At 41.2% G+C, this 26895-nt stretch overlaps 1 protein-coding gene and 1 long non-coding RNA gene across 4 annotated transcripts in view; one reads left to right on the forward strand and one right to left on the reverse strand.

The window, feature by feature from the left end:
* Nucleotides 1–2452: 2452 nt before the first annotated feature.
* LOC114249927 (uncharacterized) overlaps nt 2453–26895 on the reverse strand; it is a 48871-nt gene continuing 24428 nt past the window's right edge. Inside the window, exons 24-51 of the mRNA XM_089737309.1 lie at nt 26701–26805; nt 25990–26104; nt 25149–25312; nt 24292–24373; nt 23752–23931; nt 23580–23675; nt 22674–22775; nt 21976–22116; nt 19759–19904; nt 19099–19290; nt 18673–18777; nt 18134–18351; nt 17234–17407; nt 16203–16308; nt 15537–15629; nt 14240–14343; nt 12201–12354; nt 11375–11430; nt 10204–10360; nt 9327–9453; nt 8620–8729; nt 7802–7963; nt 6795–6893; nt 5979–6066; nt 5448–5548; nt 4787–4864; nt 3982–4038; nt 2453–3094 (exon numbers count right to left, since the gene is read on the reverse strand). Of these exons, the coding sequence (XP_089593435.1) occupies nt 3011–3094; nt 3982–4038; nt 4787–4864; nt 5448–5548; nt 5979–6066; nt 6795–6893; nt 7802–7963; nt 8620–8729; nt 9327–9453; nt 10204–10360; nt 11375–11430; nt 12201–12354; nt 14240–14343; nt 15537–15629; nt 16203–16308; nt 17234–17407; nt 18134–18351; nt 18673–18777; nt 19099–19290; nt 19759–19904; nt 21976–22116; nt 22674–22775; nt 23580–23675; nt 23752–23931; nt 24292–24373; nt 25149–25312; nt 25990–26104; nt 26701–26805 (3396 nt within the window). The 3' untranslated portion in view covers nt 2453–3010. The remainder of the gene's footprint in view (nt 3095–3981; nt 4039–4786; nt 4865–5447; nt 5549–5978; nt 6067–6794; nt 6894–7801; nt 7964–8619; nt 8730–9326; nt 9454–10203; nt 10361–11374; nt 11431–12200; nt 12355–14239; nt 14344–15536; nt 15630–16202; nt 16309–17233; nt 17408–18133; nt 18352–18672; nt 18778–19098; nt 19291–19758; nt 19905–21975; nt 22117–22673; nt 22776–23579; nt 23676–23751; nt 23932–24291; nt 24374–25148; nt 25313–25989; nt 26105–26700; nt 26806–26895) is intronic.
* Nucleotides 6467–12874, forward strand: LOC149500264 (uncharacterized). 3 transcript variants are annotated; one of them, XR_016325146.1, is made up of 5 exons: nt 6467–6644; nt 7049–7188; nt 9334–9478; nt 10134–10356; nt 11231–12874. It is a non-coding gene; the product is annotated as an uncharacterized LOC149500264 (long non-coding RNA). The 3 variants fall into 3 exon arrangements; XR_016325144.1 differs by having other exon boundaries at nt 10134–12874; XR_016325145.1 differs by lacking the exon at nt 10134–10356.

Raw genomic sequence — 26895 nt, forward strand, 5'->3', positions numbered from 1 at the left:
TTCCTACACGTGAACGTCTAGCTTGTGGCTGTCGGGTGGAGATGTATGCTGTAGAGCCAACGGTCGCGGGAGCAAATGAATTCTCGAATGAAGACCGAAAAGCCTTTGCAAGTCGTCGCCTACTTAGGCAATGGGGCGGTGACTTGCGAGGGTTGGTTAGAGGATCAGGAGAACCAGACCAGACTCGGTGGTGTAGATTGGGAGAGGCCTGCGTGCGCCAGCGTGACAACTCTACAAATGTGGGCCGATGATGACTATCCCAGATGCCTAAATGAGTTCTTTTTTTAATTTATTTTTGTTGCTTAGATGGGTGGACGAGTTCACAGCCCACCTGGTGTTAAGTGGTTACTGGAGCCCATAGACATCTACAACGTAAATGCGCCTTCCACTTCGAGATATAAGTTTTAAGGTCTGAGTATAGTTACAACGGCTACCCCACCCTTCAAACCGAAACGCATTACTGCTTCACGGCAGAAATAGGCGGGGCGGTGGTACCTACCCGTGCGGACTCACAAGAGATCATACCACCAGTAAAGTAGTTAGTTCTCGGAGTATTTAGTGTTAAACAACGCAAGGTCACGGTTTGCCCGTCACCCACCTTGAGGCATGAGGTTTCTGTCTCAATTAATATAGTATAACGGATGCCCGGCCATTCAAAACGAAAGGCGTTACTGGCTCGCGGCAGAAACAGGAGAAGGAGTGATCTCTAAAAACCACCGATTCCTCTCAGTGCTAAAACTGTATTCCCGTTTAGTGGTAAAGCCTAATTCTAATAAATGATTTATGATTTTAATAATTTCATAAAGAAACATGATATTGTACTTACTTACTTTGTTTAGTTTCGAAATATAAGTTTTGAAATAGTTTTATTATAATTTTCACCCGAAATAAAAATCAAAAACACAATAGGGACGTTCCTATTACTAACAGTATAGTGAATGGAAAATATGAATTACGTACGAAATATTTATACATTTTAAAAGTTTTTTTTTCTACTTTAGGAACACGAAATTATATATTTTATGCGTAATATGTACTTGTCATAAAATAAAGATATTGGGTTCTGTATTAATAATAAAAGCACAGAGAGCCTTTGTCACGAGCATATGAGGGGTATAAACTTGTCACGTGGAGCGCGACTAGTCGCAGGGACACGCAGGCTCACAGAGCCTCCGCTACACACACACACACACACACACATGATGTGTACACCCGTGGTCGGTCTCAGTATAGTTACAATGGCTGCCCTACCCTTCAAATCGAAACGCATTACTGTTTCACTGCAGAAATAGGCATAGCGGTGGTACCTATCCGATTGGACTCACGAGACGTCCTACCCCAAAGGCTAACTTCATATGACCGCGCGCTATAAGTTGTACAAAACTGTATCGAACTGTTCAGTTTTCAACGCAATCATAAAAAAATAATTAAAAGACGCAACTGACATCCTAAAGTAGTTAAAAAAAAATTAAGAAATTCCTCGTGTAGTCTCAAGTTTTTTTATTTATTGCCCTTGTAGGCAGACGAGCATACGGCCCACCTGATGGTGAGTGGTTACCGTCGCCAATGGACTTCAGCAATGCCAGGGGAAGAGCCAAGCCGCTGCTTATATAAAGGAATAAGCCAAGCCGCTGCCGGTATATAAAGTTACAAAAAAAGAAAGCCTTTCACTTAAAATATGATGCACCAAGTATCGTCTTTGTCTTCTTCTCAGAGGTCTCAGTTTTCGGTATAACATCCATAAGCAAATTGCCTCTTCCACGTCCATTCTCCAATGTCGATGGCAGATTGTCGCGCGTACATTGACGCGCGGTATATGAACTTAGCCCAAATTCCCTCGATGACAGATTCCCAAATAAAACTTCAACTTCCAAAGCCATGACCTTTATTCGTTCATACGAAATGCGATAAAAAATAACAAACACAATTTACATTTTAATACATTACAATATTATAGAAAATCAAAAATTATTCTATCACCGGTCAAAATTTATGGTTTATCCTCTCAAAGAAAATTAACACTGTTCATATCGCTGTCATTACACTAAAACATGACGAGAAAGTATCTCCTTTCAAATTCTTACAAATCTTTAATTTTACAAAGTTATCTTCGTATTGAATTTTTCCCGAAAATACCAAAAACAATACACATTGAAATATTGATCAGTGGATTTGAGCCGTTGCTTGTAATGTGAAATTAATGGCATTTACATTTGCAAGCATTGTATCTCAGACTCTCCATTTCTAATGTAGTGTAAGTACTTTGAGGTCATTATAAACTGCAAACAGTTTGTATCACAAGATTACGCCAGAAATAGGGTACAAGAAATTTAAATGCAAATCATGAAATGCATTGCAAAATTGCAACAAATCCGCTTATAGCTGTTCAAAATTTAATAAAACAATTCGACAAAGAAGTTTAAAGTCTGAATGTGGCACCTGTGACAGAGAAGTCGAGAAGTGCGCGTTTGGGATGGTATGGACATGTGATGAGACGAAATGACAATGAGGTTGGTAAGAGAGTTTTAACTATGAATGTGGAAGGATATAGAGGAAGAGGTAGACCTAAGAATAAATGGATGGATTGCGTGATAGATGATATGTGTAAGAGGGGAGCAAGCGAAGAAATGGTGTATGATAGAGGAGTATGGAAAGAGAAAACATATTGCACCGACCCCAGGTGATTGGGAAAAGGGCAGGAGAATGATGATGATGTGACAAAGTGACTTAAATACAGACGTAGTGTTGCTACACAGTTTCTACTACAAATGTAGGAACGGTGTGTATGGATTAAGGACAGATATAGAGCATGACTGAGTGAGAGAGATAGGAAATGTCGTGTTAGCATCTAAGAGAGACGGCCAATGAATGTTTGACTTATAGTTTTCTTTTAAGCGAGATGAGGAATGAGAGTAGTTATCCGCGTCGTAGGCGCCGCGGTAAAAAGCGCGCTTTTAAAAAAAATTGTTTTAATGAAACTGCTAATGCAAACAGCTTTGGTTCCTTTTTGTCACTTCTCGTGATAATTAAGTCTGCGTAGACTTGTAACGTCCATTCCGTATATAAAGAATGTGGCTGGCTGCTCGAATCGGACCTGCAGACAAAAATATAAACAGAAAAGAAAAGGGACTTACAGGTAGGACCTTTTGTGAGTCCGCGTGGGTAGGTACCACCACCCCGTCTATTTCTGCCGTGAAGCAGTGATGCGTTTCGGTTTGAAGGGTGGGGCAGCCGTTGTAACTATACTTGAGACCTTGGAACTTGTATCTATTGATGTCTATGGGCTCCAGTAACCACTTTACACCAAATGGGCTGTGAGCTTATCCCATCTAAGCAAAAAAAACAACAAAACAAAATGAGAACTTCTTTTTGGCCACATCTTATCCTACTAGGTGGAGTTGGCACACGGAATTTTTCTTTCCATTCTCCTCTTTTTTCCCCCTACCTATTCGCTCGTAGTTTAAGAGGCTATTCAGCCACGCCCGGACGGGTAGGTGAGCTCACGGGCTCAACCTGAGAGAATTTGCTAACACTAGCCCTAGCAAGAGCAGGGCTTCGGTGAATCTACCACCGGATCGGAATCGTGACCAGAAGATCTGGCGAGAAATTCAGTGATATTTTCCTGTAACAGCCGTCATCACTCACTCCTCTCTCTCATATCGTCATTCACACACTCCATCCACGACTTTTTCGGTCGACCTCTTCCCCCTCTACCTTGCACTACCATCTCCTAGTCACATGTCTTTCTAGTTTTTTTAAAAGCAAATTTATGTTTTTGGAGAGCTCTAGGTTTTACCAATACAATTAAACGCAAGATGGGTTTCCAATTTAAGAAAAAGCTGTCAAATATACAAACGAATCGAAATCTTGAAGCATCATTGATTTAGGTCGAATTTCCTTCATCAAAACTATTAGTTACAAGGTCACGTTCATACTCTTACTATACGCTATAAAATGACAGAAGCGATAAAAAAAACAAACCTCTTTATCGTCATCTCGTCCCAAATCGCTCTTCGATTTAGTTTGTGGAGGTTTGGTCTGAAGAGTAACCAAAAGAAATATCAGCATAATTTTTTTAAAGCCTTTTATGGCCTAATATAGGAGGAGGGAGGAGACCATATTGCTTCACAACATTTTCGTATTGATAAAAAAGGCGCTGTGTGTTTACTGCGAGTTTTTTAACTTCTCGATCGCGTAAAAGTACTCTGTACTATGTCTTTTTTTCTGTGTGTACATAAATAAATAAATAAAATAAATAAATAAATAAAAGTTAACTCAAATTTGTATGGAGTTGGAACATTTGCCTTCGTTTGCCGCTAGGGGCGCTGTTCCAACCCAATACAAATTTGAGTTAACTTTGTGTTTCCTGTAAAGTTGCAAAAATGTAGCTTAAACCAAATAGCCTTTCACCCCTCGATAATTAAAATTTCTAGACGTTGATATTTCATTTCACGCAGAACGAACAAAGTCTTTAGGTCTGACAGTTTCCTTTCTGAGATTTGGATTTTCCTATTCACGTAAAGAGGATCCCGGATCTTGGGTAATGCGACATGAAACCATATGAGTATTTCCAATTATAACCGACAATATGATTACTTTGGTTGCCCGGTTTGGATGAGCAATGAATCTGTTTTACGATACAATTAGGACTTCGACATCAACGCCTCAAGTAACGACATTAACATTGACATGTCCACCGAATACGGACAGATTCCTTGGGCACAGATTACGTTGAACGAAAATCCTCATGAAACAGTTAACACAGTTCGCTTTCAAGAAAACTCACCTCAGCTTCTTCACCGAGTCCAGTGTCATTGACGACGGGCGGTATGTTAGGATACAACTTTTCTGCCAACGACTGGACCTAAATATATCAAGGGATATAGCAGTTTATCATCTAAATTTAGAGATGGTACATAACGTATCGGTCATACTCTCAGGTGAGCTCACTCAGATCCTGATTCAAGGCCTGGAGTGGATCCCCATAGTAAGTGGAAATTAGGCCGTCCAATCAGACCTGGTGTCGTACTGTGGCAGCGGAGATGAAGACAACCTGGCATGACCAGAGTTAAGCCAACTAGCTTAAGACTGATCGCGATTTTTTTTGACTAATTTCAACACCAATTGTTGTTGTCGTGGGTTTATAATTTTTTTTTTTTTATAACAACGAGAGGCAAACGAGCAAGACGGGTCACCTGATGGTAAGTGATTCATCGCCGCCCACGGTCACCAGCGTTTACGCCAGTGCGTTGCCTACCCTTCAGGTAAGAATATGCTCTTTTCTTGAATAACCTATATGATTAATCTATGGTTGTCACGTTTGGGATTTTGGCCTTTAATGACGTCGTACGTAATCAAGTTGCTTTCAAATGGCTTTCGTAAACAAGGATCACCTTCGGTTCCCGATTCAACTACTACCGTACTCTATGTCACTCTAGTATATTTACGTTAGGGTATTGCGAGAGGCAGGCCCTGGCTCTTCCAGTGCAGGGCGGGGGGACTGCGCGACCGTAGCGATCTCTGTCCGCTGGGTCGAACATGTAGTACCCTGGGAAATGAGACGCCATCAAAATGTGAACTGGATCCAAAGGCATCATCATCGATCGAAAGACGTCTCTTCCTCAATACGTGGGCCGCCAACAGCACGTGTTTTGTTTATGGTAGAATTTACTCGTATGGTATGGTTGGAACCTAGCCGTGCGTATTCACAATACGTTCTGCCACCAGATAAGTCTCTCGGACTATTAAACAAAATTTGCTGGCATGTGAATCTGAGCTGCCGTTGAACATCCCCTATATCCGTCCAAGTAGCATGCTGCAGGCAAATTAACAGAAGACCAAGTTGAAAAAAAACCCTTTTTGGTTGATGATTAGATGACATACTTGTAGCTAGTGCAACCCAAGACTTACAAGCCACAAGTTCTCGAGATATTGTTTAAGGAATCGAACATACCTCGCATATACAATATCAACAGTACCTCTGGGTGTCCTGAACAGTGCAACAGCGATATCGCCTTTACCAGCCACGAACACACCGTATCTCTCTTCACGAAAGAATTCAATCAACTGCAAATTATAAGAAACTATAAATTAGTTACTAAATATGGGAGTTGGAGGTGGCTTTGCTAGATTTGAGCCTTCTATTTAGTAATACAGTACTGCCAATTTCTGCCGCGAACTAGATATGCTCTTGTGAAAGCTGTCGTCTCGGCAGACTTAATCTCAAGCATTCACAACATAGTCCTTAGTATGTTTAATGGATTTTGGTAGCCATTAGGTACTGCAACGCTTGGGCAGGTGGATGCGACCATTATCTGATTGAATTCGCGATCCACTGAGCAGATCCGGCGAGAAAATCAGCCCACAGACGCTAAGATCTGGTCTTAAATACTCTGTGAAACTGATGTGATACACTAGTATAAATACGTACCGATAATTACGTCAGTACGGTACTATAATAATCTATGCCATAACCTACAAAATGTTTTTGTTGTTGAACCTAATTGTTTGTTATTCAATCAAACAAAAATGGCTCAACGGATTTAGATGAAATTTTGCACAAGGATAGTTAAAAATCTGGATATGGCTACTTGAAAGACTGCTATATTAACTACGACAATCTGTTTGTGACATTCCAACCAAAGGTACCAATATGAATCAACAAATCAGCTAATAGCTTAAGAACCAGGCAATAACCAAAGAAATTTATTTATCCCGGCATTGTTTCTAAATTACCTATTCAACGCAGATAATTCCGCAGGGAAATTATAGAACTCAAACATCTACAAGCTCACCTGCGAGACCAAATCTCCATCAACAACACCAGTCTGCCTCGCTTTGTATATGACGACTCTACACACGCAGTTACCGGGCGTGTAGAATTTACGCAGAATCTTTACAAACAAAAAACAACCACGGTTCACACATTTTGATAGGCGCTTAGGGTGGCCCATAGACCACAACGTGCATGCCGCCACTTTAAGAACAAGAGGTCGAAGCTTTACTGTACAGCGGCTGCCATTTTTTAAGATGGGGAATTAATTTCCAGATACCTGGCCGATGGTAAATCAGAACGGGCTATGTCGATCTCCGGCCCCTCTGAAGAGGCTATCCTTTCAGAAAGGCGCACGAGACATCATTAACCACCCGCCTGCCTCAAAGAATGAAAACTGTTGCACACATTTTTTTGTGAGTGATATTTATTTTACGATACTATCATTCATTCATGAACATGAGTTAAGTACGTATTTCATTAGATTAATTGGTATGCGGGGCTTGAAACCCGGTATAGTCGCATCACGCGATATACATATTGTGTACATTGGGTGCAGGGACGACTTAAACTAGGATGGGGCCCTTGGGCACACAAGAATTTGAGGCCCTTTTGGAAAGTAAAAAAAGCTAATTATAATAACATTTTTTTACTGAGTATGAGACCATTTATTATATTATTATTATAGGTAATCAAATACAGTATGATATAATATGTCATTAATGATATGAGAATGCTGCTGGTTTTTTGGTTACGATTTCGATAACGGTTTCTTTCGGGATTTCTGTTGAGCAAAATCTTCTATTATAGGCATAGTATATGCTTTGTAAATACCTTCTGATTACTGATTTCTGAAAAGAAAAAAGTGTAATGTGCCCGACAAAAATGTTTTGAGAATAAACGTGTGAGAGAAATTGTCGGTCTTTCGGGGGCCCCTGAGAATGGGGGTCCTGGGCACGGGCCCCGTGTGCCCTTATGGTAAAGTCGGTATTGATTGGGTGTCTTCATTTCAAAACTCCTGGCACTGACTTGTTCGATCCCGAGGATCCTGGATTTGGCCTTAAAGTGCAGGTAGCTGTCCTGGTAGAGCTGATCCCCGCTGTACAGAATCTGGTCGAGGGTGGAGGAGCACCAACGGCACACGTCTTCCACTCTTGACATGGCCACTGCCATTATTGAACATGCCAAAGCCTGCAATGACAGACGCGGAATGTTAAAGAAACAGCACGTTCTCAGAGAACTTGTTCCTAGTGACCTAACTATTCCTATTTTGCCATCGCACCATCTGTCAATCATAGGATTTTCAGAGTTTATTTTTGTTTTACCAAATGCTCTGGAATAAAGTACGCTAATAGAGCCCCCGGCAAGAGTTGACGTCTACGAGAATCGATGACGATGGCTTAACAAAATAAATTGAGAAATTGAGTCTTCTTTTAGTTATATTTTTAGCATGCAATGTAACGCATTTGAGAAGCGCGAGGTCAACGCCCTCACGGCTACGTGTGACACCGTCAAACTACATTCCTTTACATTCAGTTTTGCAGTATGTAAAATTTTAAACTTGCTAAAACTTGATTAATATTAATGTCAAATTGTAAAAAAAAAATGTGTTTCACGAAACTGTTTCAATCGAGCACATTGTCAGATTGCAATCACGTATTCAATAACTATACGGTGATATTTCTTATTTTAATCTAAAAATAAGTCATCGCTGTCAAAATCTTAATCGACAGAGAAAAATTAATAAAATAGACGTTAGTGTAGATTTCGCGTCAAGTGCTTGCGAAATCCTCAAACTCCAAGAGTAATACCCGCATAAACTTATAAGGGGGTAGGTGAGACATTACCTGACATCCACGGGAAGCTTTCGTAAACTTCCTGCAGGACATAGAATGCTGGGCCGACAGGTACTGAGTCCCGTCGTTCAACACCAACCATCCGCTCGTGTTACGTTGACCTGGATTATGAACAACATCTTCTCCCGGATCGAGTACATCCAGATCCAAAATCCAAAATTACTCAGACACGCTAGCCACTTACTTAACCAACGAAGGATACAGATTAGATTGATTTAGGTAAAAATACACGGAACGATTTTGGAAATCGCACAAAAAGTAGCAAGGCGATTATGGTATGAAGACTGTATGAATTACACCATATAATATTGTGACATAACTAAGAAATTGTTTCTTAGCAATCGTTTACTCTTGACCCATCGGAAGAGGTTAACCGAATGACTTTGAGATATGAGGTGGAAATCTCCATTGTGCAGCCGTCTGTCCTAATCCAAACGGTCGTTTATTTACGGGAGATATTCAAAGGCTGGTGGTACCTACTCGTGTGGGCTTTCAACTTCTGTAGGTATGATGTGGTATGATAATACACAACGTTATCCCTTCAGGGTGGAAGTTATTTGTGAACATAGACTACACATGGTTCATTAGGACCATGTGTACCCGCCTGCGGGGTTCTAACATCGGCAGAGTCGCATAGCTCAACACGAGTGCACAGGGCGTCTAATCCTTTAGGCTACGTCAAGCATTAAACAATTAACCCTTCAGTTTGCTCATGGCTTTATCCTGGAGCTCGGAGGCGCGTTGGGCGTCTAAGCACGTGGCGCTCCCCGGCGGATGCTTCCTGTCCTTCTCGTCAGCGCGACGCTTCGTGCCATCAATACCGACCTGCGGTGTATGGCCACAATAATAGGTATACCATTCATTATTCGTGGGCGAACGTCTTGTGACAGACCTTTACCCAGGACCCGTGAACAACATTAGCAGGAGCGCCTCAACTGCTATTACCCAGCAGTTGCTCCATGGTGATTTTACTGGTGATAAGGCGACTTGTGAGGACGCCCAGATAGACAACATAACATGAGCTATTTGTAAAACGAAGCAGTAATACCTCCCAGTTTGAAAGGTGGAGCAGACATTGAACTATAAAACTGAAACTTAGAACTCATAGTTTACGGTGGATTAGCGGCATTGATGAGTAAAACATCAACAGTATTGTATCTATTAGGACCACACACTTGGACAACGTCTGACAAGCGTCATATAGGTGGCGTGCGACAGAGACAGCGCTCTACAAAGTCAAGATTAGTATATTTTTTTTGCTTAGATTTGTGGACGAGCTCACGGTCCACCTGATGTTAGGTGGTTACCGGAGCCCATAGATATCCACAACGTAAATATCACCACTCACCTTGAGATATGAGTTCTAAGGTCTCAGTATAGTTACAACGGGTGCCCCGCCCTTCGAACCGAAACGCATTACTGCTTCACGGCAGAAACAGGCAGGTAGTGGTGGTGACTACCCGCGTGGACTCACAAGAGGTCCTACCACCAGTCTCTTTTCAAAGGACGCTGTGTAACATCCATCGGCGGGTCCTGTATCAATATTTGCTCAAGACACCATATCTGCGAACATACCTTGCTGGTGGCTGGTACTAGTGCTAGACCAGGCTTCGACCGCACCAGAGGCGGCTGGACTCCGCCCGTCTTGGAGATCGGGTGAACAGCGACCGACATGGCGTACAGTTGGAAGTCGTGCTTCAGTCGTTCCGTAGCTGGCACGTTCTGGAGGTACCTGGGAGGTCACCACGTCACGTGACGAGACCAATTTCAGAACATGTTTAAGACGCTTAAATAAAAGCGGCTCTAAATAATAAATAAATAATAATAAATAAATATTTACTAACAGTCACGCCACGTTAACTGGTCCCGTGATAAGTTCGTAAAGAATTTGTGTTACAGGTACCAGATAACGGAAATAAATGTAAGATTTTTATTATACACATACACATATTTAATATACATCCATAACCCTGGAAAAGACATTTATATTTATCATATAAATATCTTCCCTTGGCGGGATTCGAACCCGCGACCCCCTTGTGTAGTGACCATGTCACTTACCACTACACCAGACGGCCGTTAAAATGAATGAAATAATATATAATAAAATAATAATGTAATGAATAAATGAAATAATAAAATTCTTATTTTATGTAAAAATGCACAATGCCTTTTGTTAAAGGCTCGGGGAACACGGCCTCCTAGATTTCTTAGGTTGCGCTAGCGCGTGACGGAACCAAATGTTTCGCCACACTAAATGGAGACAAATAAATCAGTAGCAAAACAATTTATATATGTCGGAGGAGCCACATTTATTAACACCATCGTCAGACATCGTAGGGCCGAATATGGCGAGCGAGCTAAGAGAAACACAGAGTACACCAATCACACTTGCTGTTTTAGAACAATCTAGAAACCCTTTCTTGACGTTAGCAAACGAAAATGAATGACAGTTCTTAGGAGGGAGGCACCGCTTTTCAAGAACGCTAGTTGGTAAGTCTGATGGCGTCTACGCGCCTCTATTCGCTAGGCCTTGTCGTAGCACGAAGTTAGCCTTTAGTTATTCTTTTAACATAACATTTTCCATGCACTTTTTTTCCAGATCAGATCAAGCCACTACTGTCGTCTCCAGTATGATCTAGAAGGTCGTAACCTCAAAAAAAATACAAACTACCCGCGAATCCGTTTAAGTAACACTAATCGACCCTACCCATATGGTAATAAGATACCATATAATTAAACTCACGAGAACGCCAACATCTTCGCCGAAGTGAAGGTCATGACACAAGCGGCTCCGTCGTCCTACGGGCACACAAACAATGACGTCACAATACTACAAAACCCAATGCTAGTGTAACACTTCGAAATATTTAAACTTTTATTTGAGATAACCAAGAAGTGCCCAAAAGAGTTGTTAAATTTGACAAAACACAAACTTCGAGTGTCTTAAATCTTTATATCATGATATTTAATTATCTTTATACCGTTAAAATTAAATATCATCGCTTTTTTGTTGTCTTCAACCCATGGTCCTAATGCTGACTGTAAGTCCGGCACATGCACTCCCATTCCCTTCGGTATCTGGCCTTTAGATACCAGGCCAGTAGGGACTAACTGGTACTGGCTATTTTGAACAGGTCATATCATAGCGCGTTATATCATAGCACTCAGTAAGCAACGTGGAGAGGATTTAACTCCAGGGCTACACATCACGGGAGAAATTTGAAAACTAAGCCCCCTTCGTTAGACACTTAACCATCTTTTTATTTATTGCTTAGATGGGTGGACGAGCTCACAGCACTGGTGTTAAGTGGTTACCGGAGCCCATAGACATCTACAACGATTGCCCACCTTGAGATATGAGTTGTAAGGTCCCAGTATAGTTACAACGGCTGCCCCGCCTATAAAACCGAAACGCATTACTGCTTCACGGCAGAAATAGGCGGGATAGTGGTGCCTACCCGTACGGACTCACAAGAGGTCCTACCACCAGTAAAGCCGTCCCACAATCATTTCACCATCTTGAAATATCCCTCATAGCCTTTCTATTGCGAGGGCCGAATCTGCCGCACCTGCGCGTCAACCCTCAGGCCCGTTGGTCCGCAGGCGTGGGGCTCCATCATGTAGAAGGGCGGCGACCCCGCCACCCGCCACACGGCCACGGCGTGCGGCACCGACCACAATATCCCGTGCGTGTGACCCTCAAAGAACTGCTCCAGAGCACATCTAGAGTCAATAACCATAAATGAATTTTTAAGAGGACTTTTTGGCGGGAACGCGAGGCGTAAAGTTGTGTGAACGGTGGTTTATTAACTGTTTAGTATCTGTGAAAGTGCACAAATGTGGGAAAATGAAACAATATCACCGGACTTAGCTACTCGGGATCCTCCAAAAAGCCCACTGAAAAAGTCTCAGTAAATAACCACCATTTTATTGAGATTATATTTCATCCCTTAACATCTCATCTTTTTTCATTTAATTTCATCCCAGTTGATTAATGTCTCAAAATAAGAATATAAATTATAATAAGACATGACCGTCGTAGTTACCAGGTCATAAAATCCCCATATTACTCTGCACTACCTTCGGTCGACCGGTAGAAAATGCTTTAAGCATTAAATCCAACAATGTAGATAAATATATGAAGTGTAATAAATAAATAACAGAACGTCAATGTCAGGGGTTAAAAAAGAAAAACTAGTTTATACATTATATGCAAATAATAAAATTAAATACAATGCAACGATCTATTGTTTTTTATTAAATTTAAAATCACAAAGGAAGAAAAGTCAGTTGATCAGTTGTCAGTTGATTCATTTGGGTTTCGTTCGTTTTTTAGATCCATAAACTGTATATAATTAAAACGGCAAATTATAAAAGTCTTAATACTTGACGCTGGCTAATGCACAAACCGTGCCAGAGCCAAAAAAAAAATTAAGAAGAAGAAGATTTTTTACGATGAGACAATAGAACACATACTTTTAGTTTTATGTAGGAATGTAGGTACCTAATGGTATGTATAGAGGAATGTCAGATATGGAATATAACTGAGTGAGAGAGATAGGATTGAATTGAGAATTTTAAAGTGTAGTGGAGTGTTCTAAGTGTTGAATACAGTTTTTAGTTCTACTTTGGTGAAATTTTATTTATACCGAACCCCAGCGCGTAACAGCAGAAAGATCTTTATGATTTTTGTCAATACTAAGAATTAGCCAATATTGCTATTGTTACTTAAGCGATGATATTTGGTCCCCAGTGTATTTATTTTGGACGTCTACTGCGGCTGAGTAAATTGGCTCGCACGGCGCGAATGCCAACCGCCATCTTGAGAAGCGAGGTTGAATTTTGACAATGGTATTGCGGCTACTCCACCCTTCAAACTGGAAAGTGTGACTGCTCTATGGAAGACATAGGCAGGATGGTGTCGCGCCATCATAGCTTACAAAACGCTTTGCCACCAGCAACCAGCATTAGTTGCCATTATTTCGATAGTTTAAATACTCAAACTCGTCTATAGCATAAAATAGCGTAACACACGTAAGCAGTGACGTCATAGTTCAATAGACATGAAATTGAAACGGCTCCAACTAGCATTTTTTTTGTTTATTGCTTAGATGGGTGGACGAGCTCACGGCCCACCTTGGTGTTAAGTGGCTACTGGAGCCCATAGACATCTACAACGTAAATACCGCTACCCACCTTGAGATATGACTTTTAAGGTCTCAGTATAGTTACAACGGCTGCCCCGCCCTTCAAACCGAAACACATTACTGCTTCAGGGCAGAAATAAGCGAGGTCTAACCACCAGTAATTACACAAATTATAAATTTGCGGATTTGATTTCTATTACAATCGTAGAAGTCAATCTTGTTGGGTACGTATCTCATTAGAAAAATCGGTACCCGCCTACGGGATTCGATCTATGTAAAAAGTGCATGTACTTAATGGATAGGCTAATATTTATAAGAGTGTTGGACTCCCTACACCAGTTGCGGGGGCGTTAATGATGAGAATCTTTGTGGGTAGGTGAGATATAATAATGTTAATTTTAAATGCCCAACAGCTACTTCTAATATTTCTATTTCACATTTCTAAAATTCGAACTTATAACCTGACGGTCATTTCCGTGGGCTCCTTCTGCGCGAGCTTCCCGCTGTACACTGCATCCAGTTCGTAGCGGACGTAGTTCACGCCCAGTATGAAACGTTTCAATACCTTACACGAAAAAGTTCAAGTTACAACGACCTGACGTTACGACAGAACCTCTCCCCCAACCCTCCACTGCGTCCTTACGTTATTGTCATTCTCAAATGTAGAGCAAAAGTTTGGCATAAACTCAGCGTCAGGTAGATAATGAGTATGCACTGCTACACTTGAGTACAGTAGATTGGGGGGAATCGAGACACTTTTCAATTCTAACACAAATGTTCAGCGGTTTTTATTTTACGGTAATACCAATAAAATTGAGATTAAAAATGGTTACGGAGGTTTAAATTTTCATATACGTTGCATTATTATACATAGTTCATTGAAAAATAAACACAAAAACTTAAAAAACTAGCTTGACCTGGTTCACCTTGGCTTTTGGGGTGAATCGGGTCACATATGAGGACAATAGAGTTTTTCGATACTTAATTTTAGGTAATTAACTTTTTCAATATCTTTAATTAGTTACAAAACTCTGATGACTAAATTAAACTATTTAATATTCTTAAAAACTAAATAAAAGTCCTTTTCTATTCAACTCCAGAAAAGCATTGTGACAACCAAGATTTGTCCCTATTCTACTCCTACTCCCTATTGCCCCCAATCTACGGTACTTAGCGATAGGTAGCCGCTTGGCTCTGCCCCTGGCACTGCTGACGTCCATGGGCCACGGTAACCATTCACCATCAGATGGGCCGTATGCTCGTCTCTCTACAAGGGTGATAACAAAAAAACTTTTCCTTACATCATGTTAATTAACACTTTTGACTTTCGTGCAGGTCACCGGTGCCCTACGCGGCGCACTCAAGTAATCACATCGACTTCTGTTGCACAGCATTTGGATTGACAAACTATGCCTTCTTTTGTTTCTTAATGTGACATAGATTTAAAGTCTCTTAAAAATAGATTCATTCTCAACATCTTCGGATTCGTCTTCCCCAGAGTCTACTAGATATTCTTAGTAACAGAAGTCCTTCTTTAAACGAGGTTTGTGGAGAGTATTAAGTGGTAGGCAGCGGCTTGGCTCTGCCCCTGGCATTGCTGAAGTCCATGGGCGACAGTAACCACTCACGATCAGATGGGCCGTGTGCTCGTCTGCCTACAAGCGCAATAAAAAAAAAAGAAGAAATCGACATAATGACTTCAGTGCGACGGTTGACATTCTCATATCGTAAACATGTCATCTGTAAACTAAAACTCACTTGTAATGGCAGCAACACGTCCTCGCCGGGTCTGAATTCGTAGCCCAACGATCCGAGGGACGCATTGAACAAGTGGCCGGCCACCGCCATAATCTGACAAACACAATTACGGTGGTGGCGGTGCACTCAAAAGAATTGCAATTATCTGAGTATTATGGAGGCTTGTGGAGAGTACCTAATTACAATTAGAGGCCCTTATGGCATTGCTGACGTCCATACCGGTATTCGCACACCATCAGGTGGGGCGTATGGACGTCTGCTTACAAGGGTATTAAAAAAAATTGCTTTCCACTATGTTATAGCCCAGACCTTAAATTGGTCACTTGGTCACTGGCCCAAGGCTTAGGCGACCATTGAATACTATTTGGTTTTGGATCTACCAACGAAACTAATCAGAAGATATAGAGCTTGGGCAGATTCGAGTTCTCTCCCCGCAAAGAGAGAGAGAGACATCAAAAACGCTGAAATGATAACTATTCTCTGGAACGTATGGTCTAGAAATGACAGCCAACTTACCAACAACCCATCACTTAAAGAGTCCAAATTAGACGAGCTTACTAATAGAAACCTGCCTCATTCAGGCAAGAAGCCATCAAAGTCGCCACCAATTAAGTTTCTTTAAACATCTTTCACCACAGAATATACGTCACAAGTCATGAATCCAACCTCATCAACAGTTTTCCGTGTCCACAGCGGGGGCCGCCTCACGTGAGACATGCAAGCAGCCACTATGGCACCGCAAGATGATTGCAGTAACGCATCCCTCGTGAACCTGAGCAAAGTGTACACTCGGTGTAATAATATAAGTCAAGGTGCAAATTTACCATCGTGCCAAGTCCTGCTGAAACTCATCACGTATGACATAAGGTAGAAGTTTTAAGTACAGACAGGATGGTGCTACCCACCCAAACGAGATTACAACAGGGCCTACCACCAAGCAGATTTACGAATCCTACTAATATGTAAATGTATATGTGTTACTAGCTGAGTCCCGCGATGCTACCCGCGGTTATCGTCGTACCGCGGGTTGAAGTTACTCTAAAAAAGTAGCCTAAGTTACTCCTTATATCATCAGCTACCTATCAGTGAAAGTCTCAACAAAATCGGTCCAGCCGTTCCAGAGATTAGCCGGAATAAACAATTAAAAAAAAATTTATTTTGGTATAATATGTACTGTACTGTGTATACATGTTTACGCATATAGTAAAAAGAGGTTATTTTAACATTACAAACAGACACTCCAATTTTATTGATTTGTATAAATGTATAAACGCGAAAGTTTGTAAGAATGTATGGATGTGTGTTTGTTACTCGTTCACGCAAAAAATACTAAATGGATTTTAGTGAAACTTTATAATAATGTAGCTTACACATCAGAATATTACATAGGCTATAGTTTATATCCAATTATAATGTGAATTATCCAAAATATAACGATAAGTGTCAAATAAATAGAAAAGTCCGCCATATCATACGCTAGTAGTTTACAGTTTTAATGACAATATTATGTCGCTTTCATGTCAATAGACGTCGGTCCGTTCAGACTGGTACTACCTACATGCCTATTATTGCTGCAAAGTAAGCCATTCGAAGGACAGAAGCTATAGCTGTGGAGGCTACCATTGAAAACTGAGCTTGGACCAACAATTACACATAAAACAAGACCCTTTACTAGCAAATCCTCAGGCTACACTAACTTGACAAGATCGGGCGGTCTGGTCCCGCGAAGTATGGTCTTGCCACGCGCGGTCTCCACGTACGCGCTCAGCACTTTCCACTCGTAACCCTCGTCGGGCACCTTGCCCTGCTGCGACACCGGACCCGACAGCTTGGCAAACTCCCAAAACACTTTCACAGATGTTATGCAGAACCTCGAGAAGAAATGATGTGATTGATAATCGGTACTTATGGGGAAGATAAGTCAAAATCGTGAGCTCAAATGGAAATGTTACAGGGGGTCCAGTCCAAGAGCTCTTTAAAAAAAGGAAACTGTGCCTGACACTGATTTTAATTGAAATAAGAACTAGTACAAATTATAATGTTTCCGCCACTAAAGCCAAATCTGTTCTGCCGCATTTTTTGTAACAAATTAGTTTATATAATGACAATGCATTCCGGAATACTTTAGTTTGCATTTTTATATTAAGTTGGAATTCAAGTGCACGTGTAACAGAACATAGCTTCGTCCGCCTACAGAAAACGAAGATCACTTTTGTAATAAAAACCATTCAGCTACATCGCAATGTCTTCTTTTTCCAATAAAGCTATCAGCAGTAAGCACGGCTACTCGATATTGTCTCTGTCATTACCAATGTCTATGAATGTCTGGGTTTGGCATTTACAAACAAGCGTACTCTCCAGGCTTATCTTGGTTTGATAATCCCATGGTCCTTCATTTCCAAGGAGACTTGACATTGACCACACTATCGGCTGTTACCCTACAGCCGAGTAAATAGATAATTGGAGACATGTAAAGATCACACACAATCCCCTGGCCTCTAAACTAGGATTTTCTTTACTATGGAAACCTCTTAATACACTACTGCTGCTCCAGCTCCATCCCCCATTGGTCATTGCATCCGGAAACTGCTGCTCACCTGTTAGATCCCGGTCTCTCCAGTCCCTCAACGTTACTTGCTATAGTACTGGCCAGGTCTTCGACATTGGAATAGACGACGAGGGCCGCCGCCCCTCCAGGAGACGTTCTTCCATTGGGACCTACAGCATGAGGCTCCCACAGGCAAATAGCCTTGTCGTCTGTGGCTTTCCACACCGCAACGCAGTATGACTTAGCGCAAATCACTCCGTGCTTGTACTGGTACCAAAGATTAAGTTATATGATGACAATGCAATAATGCTGATATGGCATCAAATAGCTACAGTAGGCTAGAGACACATTTAGGCTTGAGGTCGAAATTTCAACTGCTGTAGGATAAAGACGGCTTAACTGATTGCTTGACCCAACAGAATTGCTTCATGTCAAACAGCTGCTTTACAAATTATCTCAATATATTTACGTTACGTTTCCTTTCCAATCGAAGTCTTAAAGCAAAAACCTCTCTGAAAATTGGATCCAAGCTACACTTGAAATTTTACGAAATGACAAAGTTAATTAGGGAACGAAAATTCCACTCACGCTTTCAAAGAATCTATTGATGGCTCTTTTCAAGTTGAGTACGGCACCTGTTTCTCCAGCTTTCAGGTCGCCCGTCACAGCTTCGCTCTCAATCTCTAGTCTGACCTAGAGTTGATAGAATTAGAAAGCAAGAGAGATAATTTAGCATCAGATTCCAATCAAAACACGGATTAGGCATACCGCAATAGCCTGCAATTAATATCTCCATGATTTTTGGTACACAGCTCTCGTACTGATTCCTCCTCAATCAATGGCCTAAGAGTTTCAAGATAAAAATCCAAAAATAGCATCATCTCAAAATGGTCTAGGTTAATGGCTACGGGTATGTGACCGTTTCGAAGATGATGGAGATTTGTGATACTGTGAAACTAAGTAAATTCAATGCATAGCAAAAGTTTGCAATACAATGACTAAAAGTGTATTTACATTAAAATTAGTGACGTGGAACTGGTCGATAATCTCGTTGGGGCGTAGTCCTGGCGGAGCAGAAGCTCTAGGCAGGGACAGCGTGTGGACTCTGTCTCCGTACTTGAGGATTCCGTCGATCAGCTGCGGCTTCCAGTGGATGTGAGGTTCGATGTTCTCGACCACTATACCCATTATAGAGTTCGCCGCGTCCTAGAAACAGGATTCATTGAGTGAATCATTTGAATAGTCAAAGAACGAGTAGGGATACAGGTCGTTACGTACCCAAACAAAATTGTGCGTAGTCATAACATGTGGCTGCGCCCGCAAGCTCCGTTGCTTTTTACTTTTAGTTAAGTTCAGTCGCGAATAAACGCTCGGATTAACCAGTTGTATTATTTAATTATTTATATTAATTATTATTTATTTTAATAATTATCGCCCGCAAGCTCCGTTGCTTTTTACTTTTAGTTAAGTTCAGTCGCGAATAAACGCTCGGATTAACCAGTTGTATTATTTAATTATTTATATTAATTATTATTTATTTTAATAATTATGTATTTTTTTATATTATAATTATTAAATATTTCACTTCCCAAAACGCCCTAAACCATTAGTCATCGCTATCCAACGGTGTCCAGCGAAATCGCACGAAACTGAAGGCATACAAAACACACAAACCTGGTGATCTCTGTTCCGATGCTCTAAAAAGAATTCCTCGTCTTGTGCCAGTCTTCCTCTGACCGAAGCTAGGACGCGGCTGATGCGGTCCATGTACTTCCCCACGCAGGAGTCGTCCAGTGGTTCCACTAAGCTCTCTTCCTCATCTAAACCAAATCATCCGGGGACTTTTGTAATTGCTAGAGCTGGCTAAAAGTTCTCCTGCCCCACAACTTGAATACCCCCTACCTTGAGAAAAGGGCTTGAAACCTCATTTGCGTTGCATAGAGTTTGTTATTCCATTCAATTTACAGGATAATGCAAAAATAGGTACAAACTAGGAAAGTCTCACGAAAGACCTTGTAAACAGTAAAAGCGATCTCTGTGCTCTGGTGTAGATGCTATGTATTCTTTTTTTTTTTGCTTAGATGGGTGGACGAGCCTCACAGCCCACCTGGTGTTAAGTGGTTACTGAAGCCCATAGACATCTACAATGTAAATGCGCCACCCACCTTGAGATATAAGTTCTAAAATCTCAGTATAGTTACAACGGCTGCCCCACCCTTCAAACCGAAACGCGTTACTGCTTCACGGCAGAAATAGGCAGGGTGGTGGTGGTACCTACCAGCGTGGACTCACAAGAGGTCCTACCACCAGTACCTAAATGGGTGAATTCGTTAATTATTCCTCCACAGCAACGGAGATGGTGGAAAGGGTTTTTCTAGACCAAGTGCCAACAGTATACAGCCAGTTGCCTAGTCCACTCATCCACATCCACCCATCACCCACCAGACATGAGAATTGATAATCTAATAATCTAATAATCTGATAATCTAATAAAATAATTATGAAGTCGTCATGGCCTAAAGGATAAGACGTCGGTGCATTCGTATGACGCGATGCACCGGTGTTCGAATCCGGCAGGCGGGTACCAATTTTTCTAATGAAATATGTACTTAACAAATGTTCACGATTGACTTCCACGGTGAAGAAATAACATCGTGTAATAAAAACCAAACCCGCAAAATTATAATTTGCGTAATCACTGGTGGTAGGACCTCTTGGGAGTCCGCACGGGTAGGTACCACCACCCCGCCTATTTCCGCCGTGAAGCAGTAATGCGTTTCGGTTCGAAGGGTGGGGTAGCCGTTGTAACTATAGTGAGACCTTAGAACTTATATCTCGAGGTGGGTGGCGCATTTACGTTGTAGATGTCTATGGGCTCCAGTAACCACTTAACATCAGGTGGGCTGTGAGCTCGTCCATCCATCTAAGCAATAAAAAAAAAAAAAAAAAACACCAGTTATATCCGTTCAAGCTCGTACCGCCAATCAGAATTATACTACTGTTAGATGTTAAACTATTTTTGACATTATAATTTGAGCGTCAATTATCGCTACCTTATAAAAAGCACTACGGAAGCTCTGCAGGTTTGACTCGGTATGCTTTTTAAGTCCATTCATTTTACTGTTTGATTGGTTCTTAAATTTAGTTTAATTGTCATAAAGGCACACTTAGAGCATGCAATCTTTTTTTCCCTTTCTGGCAGACGAGCATACAGCCTACGTGATGCTGAGTCGTTACCGTCACCCATGGACTTCAGCAATGCCAGGGGTAGAGCCAAGCCGCCGCCTACCGTAAAATCTAAAATCTGAATGTAAATCAATCAATTAAACGGCCGTCTGGTGTAGTGGTAAGTGACATGGTCACTACGCAAGGGGGTCGCGGGTTCGAATCCCGCCAAGGGAGGATATTTGTATGATGAATATAAAATGTCTTTTCCAGGGTTATGGATGTATATTGAATATCTGTATGTGTATAATAAAAATCTTACCTACATTTATTTCCGTTATCTGGTACCTGTAACACAAGCTCTTTACGAACTTAGCACGGGAGCAGTTATCGTGGCGTGATTGTTAGTAAATATTTAGTTATTTATATTAATTTATTTAATCTCATTGTTAACACTAATCATACCTATACTTACTACACTTGAAACAAAACAAAAAAAAAAGTTTAGTAAATGTAGATTAATTCGTAAGAAAAAGTCATGAAGTCAAAAGTGCAAAAGCAATCCGCGCTTTTGACCCGTTATGGTATGTTCAGTGTTAAAGATCGTGTTACTTAAAATTCCCTTTGAGGGGGTAGCTGTTATTTTCCTAATAATATTTCACTTCTGATTCATAAAACTACTGTTTCAATGACTTTCGCTACCAATAGCAATAGCAGCATACAAACCTTCTTCACCGCCGTCTCCCGCGTCATCTCTCGAGCTCGGCCTCTTCTCCTTCAGAACCGAACTAAGCTCATTCTTCACGGTAACACCATACAGCTTGTACGGTGCTAGACATTGCTTGCGATCGAGGCCCCCTTGGATCACTAATCAAGGATTTTACTGCATTAGATCAGACGACTTCACAGTTCAGCAGGCATACATTTCATAAGAGTCAATGGCCATGACAAAACGCCACCACCCATCACAAATTTACATACACGGCTTGAATGAATTTTAAGATGAAACGAATTAAAACGAACACGAATTGAACCTCAAGGTGGGTGGCGTATTTACGTTGTAGATGTCCATGGGCTGCAGTAACCAGTTAACACCAGGTGGGCTGTGAGCTCGTCCAAGCAACTAAACAATAAAAAAAAATATCAAGCTACATTTTCAAAGAATTCATTTCTTTTCAATTCATTTCCTTAGAAGCTGGTCAGAGGAATCTGAATTGATTTGCATGTATCTGGTTATTTGTCCCAGTACACGCGAGTCCAAGCTGCTGCACCTACTTATCCTTAACCCACTCTAGTAGTAGCAACCTACTCTCCTGAAGCTCCTTGCCTTTTAACCAGCCACCAACCTCTTTATAAGCTCAAACATTTCTACCTCATGTTCCCACCTAATCAAGCTGACCAAAAGCTTGCCATCACACACTCACCCAACTTGTCGATGAGCTCCCCTGGGCTCGCGAACACCATTAGGGCAGCGGCAGATTCCGGGGGCACAAACTCCGGAACCGGCTCCGGCACTTCCTCGCCCTCTGATTAGAGATGGGTCGTACTAGGTAAATCAGATACTAGGTCCACCTGTTCCTAATCTTAAGAAATACCTAATCCAAATACCTAATCCACATAATCTTCCTATCTCATTCACAACCAATACTTTACTTAGCAAGCAAACTCAATCTGCTTATTCCTAATCTCAAGTTCTGAGTTCGTTATTAGGATTTGATTAATGTGATCGTTGGATCATTATTTGAATGATTAGGATTAGGCATTTAGGTATTGTGAGATACGTTGCAACGTGTAAATGAGTGAGATAGCACAGGAACTGGCTGGAGCGTATGTTGAACATTCTATTTTATGTTTTAAGAATACGGAGATTAGGTGAAACAGGTGGAGTATACACATTCAGAAAATGGGATTAGGTGCAGCCTAATCTCGTAAAATACCTAATACTCGGGTCTGTTCTAATAAATCCGATTCATCTCTACCTCTGATCGAGGATACTACCGTAATTTTATTAGCTATCTCACCAAGGATAAAACTAACCAATACTCTTTTACTTTGAAGTCAAATCCTGACACAACTTTGAACCATGCTTCCAAAAATCTTCGTGATGCAAGACAATCACATTTTGTCTAATTCGTAGATTTATTGATATTTTATAAAGTAGGCTAATTTGAATCAGCAGGAAAAACAAAAAGTTCTTATCAATAAAAATTTCTGTACAAAAATATTTTGTTCTGAATACAACTGTAATTTATTTTTATTTTTATGGAGAAACAGCCACAAATTCATAAATCCTAAAATTGTAAATTTAATCAAATAGTGTTCACGCTTACCGCCACCAGCTTCCTCCTCATCTTCCGCCTCTTCATCTCCACCTGCGTCTTCACCAGCCATTTCATCTTTAATTCTTTGCAGGCGGAGCTCATCACCTGCACGATAAAGAGGTTCAGTTCTCCAATCTTTATTTTCAAGTCAATGATTTTGGGTCATCTACATGATACTGACCTTTCTTGATCCTTTGTGCGGTCAGCATTCCCTTCCCCACTGTGGGCGCAGGGTCGAACGCAACGACTTTCCCGCTCGACGCCATCCACACGCCTAGCTGATGGTAATCACCTACCAGCAAGCTGATCGTCGTCGGCTTTGTGTCGTCATTCCACAGTTTGAACAGTGCATCTTTTATTTCTGAAATGAATAGTGAGATAAACGTGAGATAAGTTCTGATTCCTCCAAAGCTTCCAAAGGTTACAGATTTTTTTTAAATTATAGATCCTACAGGCTACATAGGACCTTCCGACTGGATATTGGAGTACAGTATCTGCATAACCCCATCACCTCTTTTGAGACGTCAAGTTTAATGTGCTATCTTGGGTTTCAGACTAGAATATATGCAGTTCGTGGGCCACGAATCTTTCTTTTACGGCTTTTTCCGCGCCAAATGCATCTAAAGCTTTGTCTTTATCATCGTGCCATTTAGCACGAAGTAGGGCACACTGGTTTGAACTGGTCCTTCAAACAGAGGCAAGAGAATTTTTAATAGCTCACGTTTCATAGGTGCTTCCTCTTCCTCTTCTTCCAGCTCTTCTCCCACCTCATCTTTATCACCAGACTCTTCCTCTTCACCTTCCTAATGTCATCCAAATTGACATACGTAAGGTTTTGTTATAATAAGTCTTGTCATGATAGCCTATCGTCAGATATGAAGCCAGTGAGATCCTAATAAACCTATTCATAAACCTGTCCATAATTAGTTGAGCCACGAAGCGGTCACTGGTTCTGGTTCGGAGTATAGTTCATTCGTGGTAGTACCAACGCTGTTGTGATGTCTGTGAAATCCAGTAACCTTTAAACACCAGATGTAGATGATCTCGTGTACAGCAACAGTAGAAAAAAACGACCAGTTCCCAAAATCCCAAATTCATCCACAAACTAAAAATTTGTTCCGGTTTGAAAGGCTAATAGATCAGTCGCTACCCTAGTGAGCGACATCAATGTTGCCATATCGATGGACCCGGGAACCGTATTATATATGTAGTGTTTTGCGCCGTATCTTCCATTAGGAGTGCTCTGACGAATTATTCCATGGGCATATCCACAGTGCGTTTTTTTCGACGATCTACAATTCAGCTCTGGAGTGGATTCTCCACTTGAGCACACGATACACAGCAGATAGGCTATTGCATTGCTGATCTTTGGGACTCATGGCAACCACTCGATCAAATAGGCATCATGATCCTCGTACAGTTCAGCTCTGGAGTGGATTCTCCCCTTGAGAACACCATACACAGCAGCTAGGCTGTGCCCATGGCATTGCTGATCTCCGCGACTGATGGTAACCCCGTGCGATTAACCATCATGCACCTCGCCTTTAAAGGTAATAAATAAACTAGACAGTTAGTTACTCCGGCAGGCTCATCTGGCAATCTCAACGGCAACTTCACAGCTTCACCGATTTCTATAGAGAAAGTGTTGGCTCCCATCTCAAACTTCTCGCTAAGGTCTTCTACATTAATCTCTTTACGGCCAGTCTTCTTGACGTGGTTCAGATAATATTCCGCACCGGCATCTGTGTATTTAAACGTATTTTGACATGAAAAAAAAATTAAGATCACTGTACCACCTCTGTAGTATCATACAATTTTGGGATAATCACCGCCTGGTGTTTCGTGAGCACTATGATATGTGACGCTTTGAACGAAGCTTGGAGAGCATTTACAGTGGTGAACAGCTGTTTGTTGTGCCCGTGGCATCACAATTAGTGGTGGTTTTATCGTGAAGCAGTAATGCGTTTCGATTTGAAGATGTCTATGGGCTCCGGTAAGGATTTAACCAGGATTAACCAGGTGGGCCAGCTCATCCACCCATCTGAGCAATAAAAAAAAACAATGTCTTGGACTGGGATCGATCATCATCGAAATCGCCGTATACACGTATGTTAATACCTAATGTAATATACTAATTCTATAGTTTTAAGTCTAATATCATCAAATATCCTCCAATTTTCAAATCACTAATCACATTTGTGGTAAATATTTTTGTATAAGTAAGTGTCAAGAAAGGTAAAATATGGTAAAAAAGTCTTGTTAAAAAAAATCCTTTGACGCATCACAAAAACCGCCCAGGTTATCCCAGCCCGATACTTTGAGAACCACTTCCCTCGCACTAAAGTACATCTATTTCTAGTACACTAGTCTAAGGAGAACATACAACATTTTTGCAAAGGAAACAGCGCAAGGTACTTACCAAGGAAATTGTAAATGTGATCTCTATGCATGAACGGTGGTGGAACTGCTTCTGTGGCGGCGGCAAAAGCGGCCGCCGAAGGCAAAGCCAGAGTTCGACCCGACATGTCATCTGCCTAAACCAGTTTTGTAATCCATTATCCTAACAGTTTCAACTCTGGCAGTAGAGCGTATTGGGCATACTGCATGTCTAGGAGAGTCCGGTGTACCAATTATAACTGACACTCCATGCTACTGGTCCGTGAGCACGAAAATTTAATCATCCTCAAACCTGAATCTTGCGAAAATGACATCAAACGTCCGAATGACTTGCACAATTTAATCATACGTGGCCATAGTCTGGCCAGTTGATAATCTGAAGGCGTACGCGGAAATTACTGCCCCTCTCTAAAGGATGTGTTTTGAGAGGCTAGTACCACAGTCCTGACTATATACTGCGATTTGAAGAGTACAAAAGCCGCTAATCAAATTAAGACTTCCACGTCATTCCATCAAGTGGTTAATGGAATGTGTCTGCAGATTTTTGGGACAACCTCATAGCATTATCTAAGTAGGCCTCTTGTGTCCCTGACTGTTGCAGTTACGGGTTTAGAGAGCTTTTTTGAAACACGTATAGGAAAATCTACCCTTATCATGTAACTAATAATAAAAAGTAGCTCAGAGTGGTTAAAAGAGAACCATTTATAGTAATTGTTCCATTATCATTACTAACCCCGATTCCAACTTTAGTGGCGACTTTCCCAATGGCGGTATTCTCACCACGCGGCCCACTCAAAATGGCAGCGGTGCCTTTTGATATCCATTCAAAGGCTTTACTCTAAACGAGATTAGGGGATTAGTAAGTAATTTGAAAGCGAGGACGACAAAGACTACAGAAAAAAGTATGGCAATATTGTCTGAACCATCA

Source organism: Bombyx mandarina, chromosome 23 (genome assembly GCF_030267445.1).
Source record: "Bombyx mandarina strain Sakado chromosome 23, ASM3026744v2".
Classification (NCBI taxonomy): Eukaryota; Metazoa; Arthropoda; class Insecta; order Lepidoptera; family Bombycidae; genus Bombyx; species Bombyx mandarina.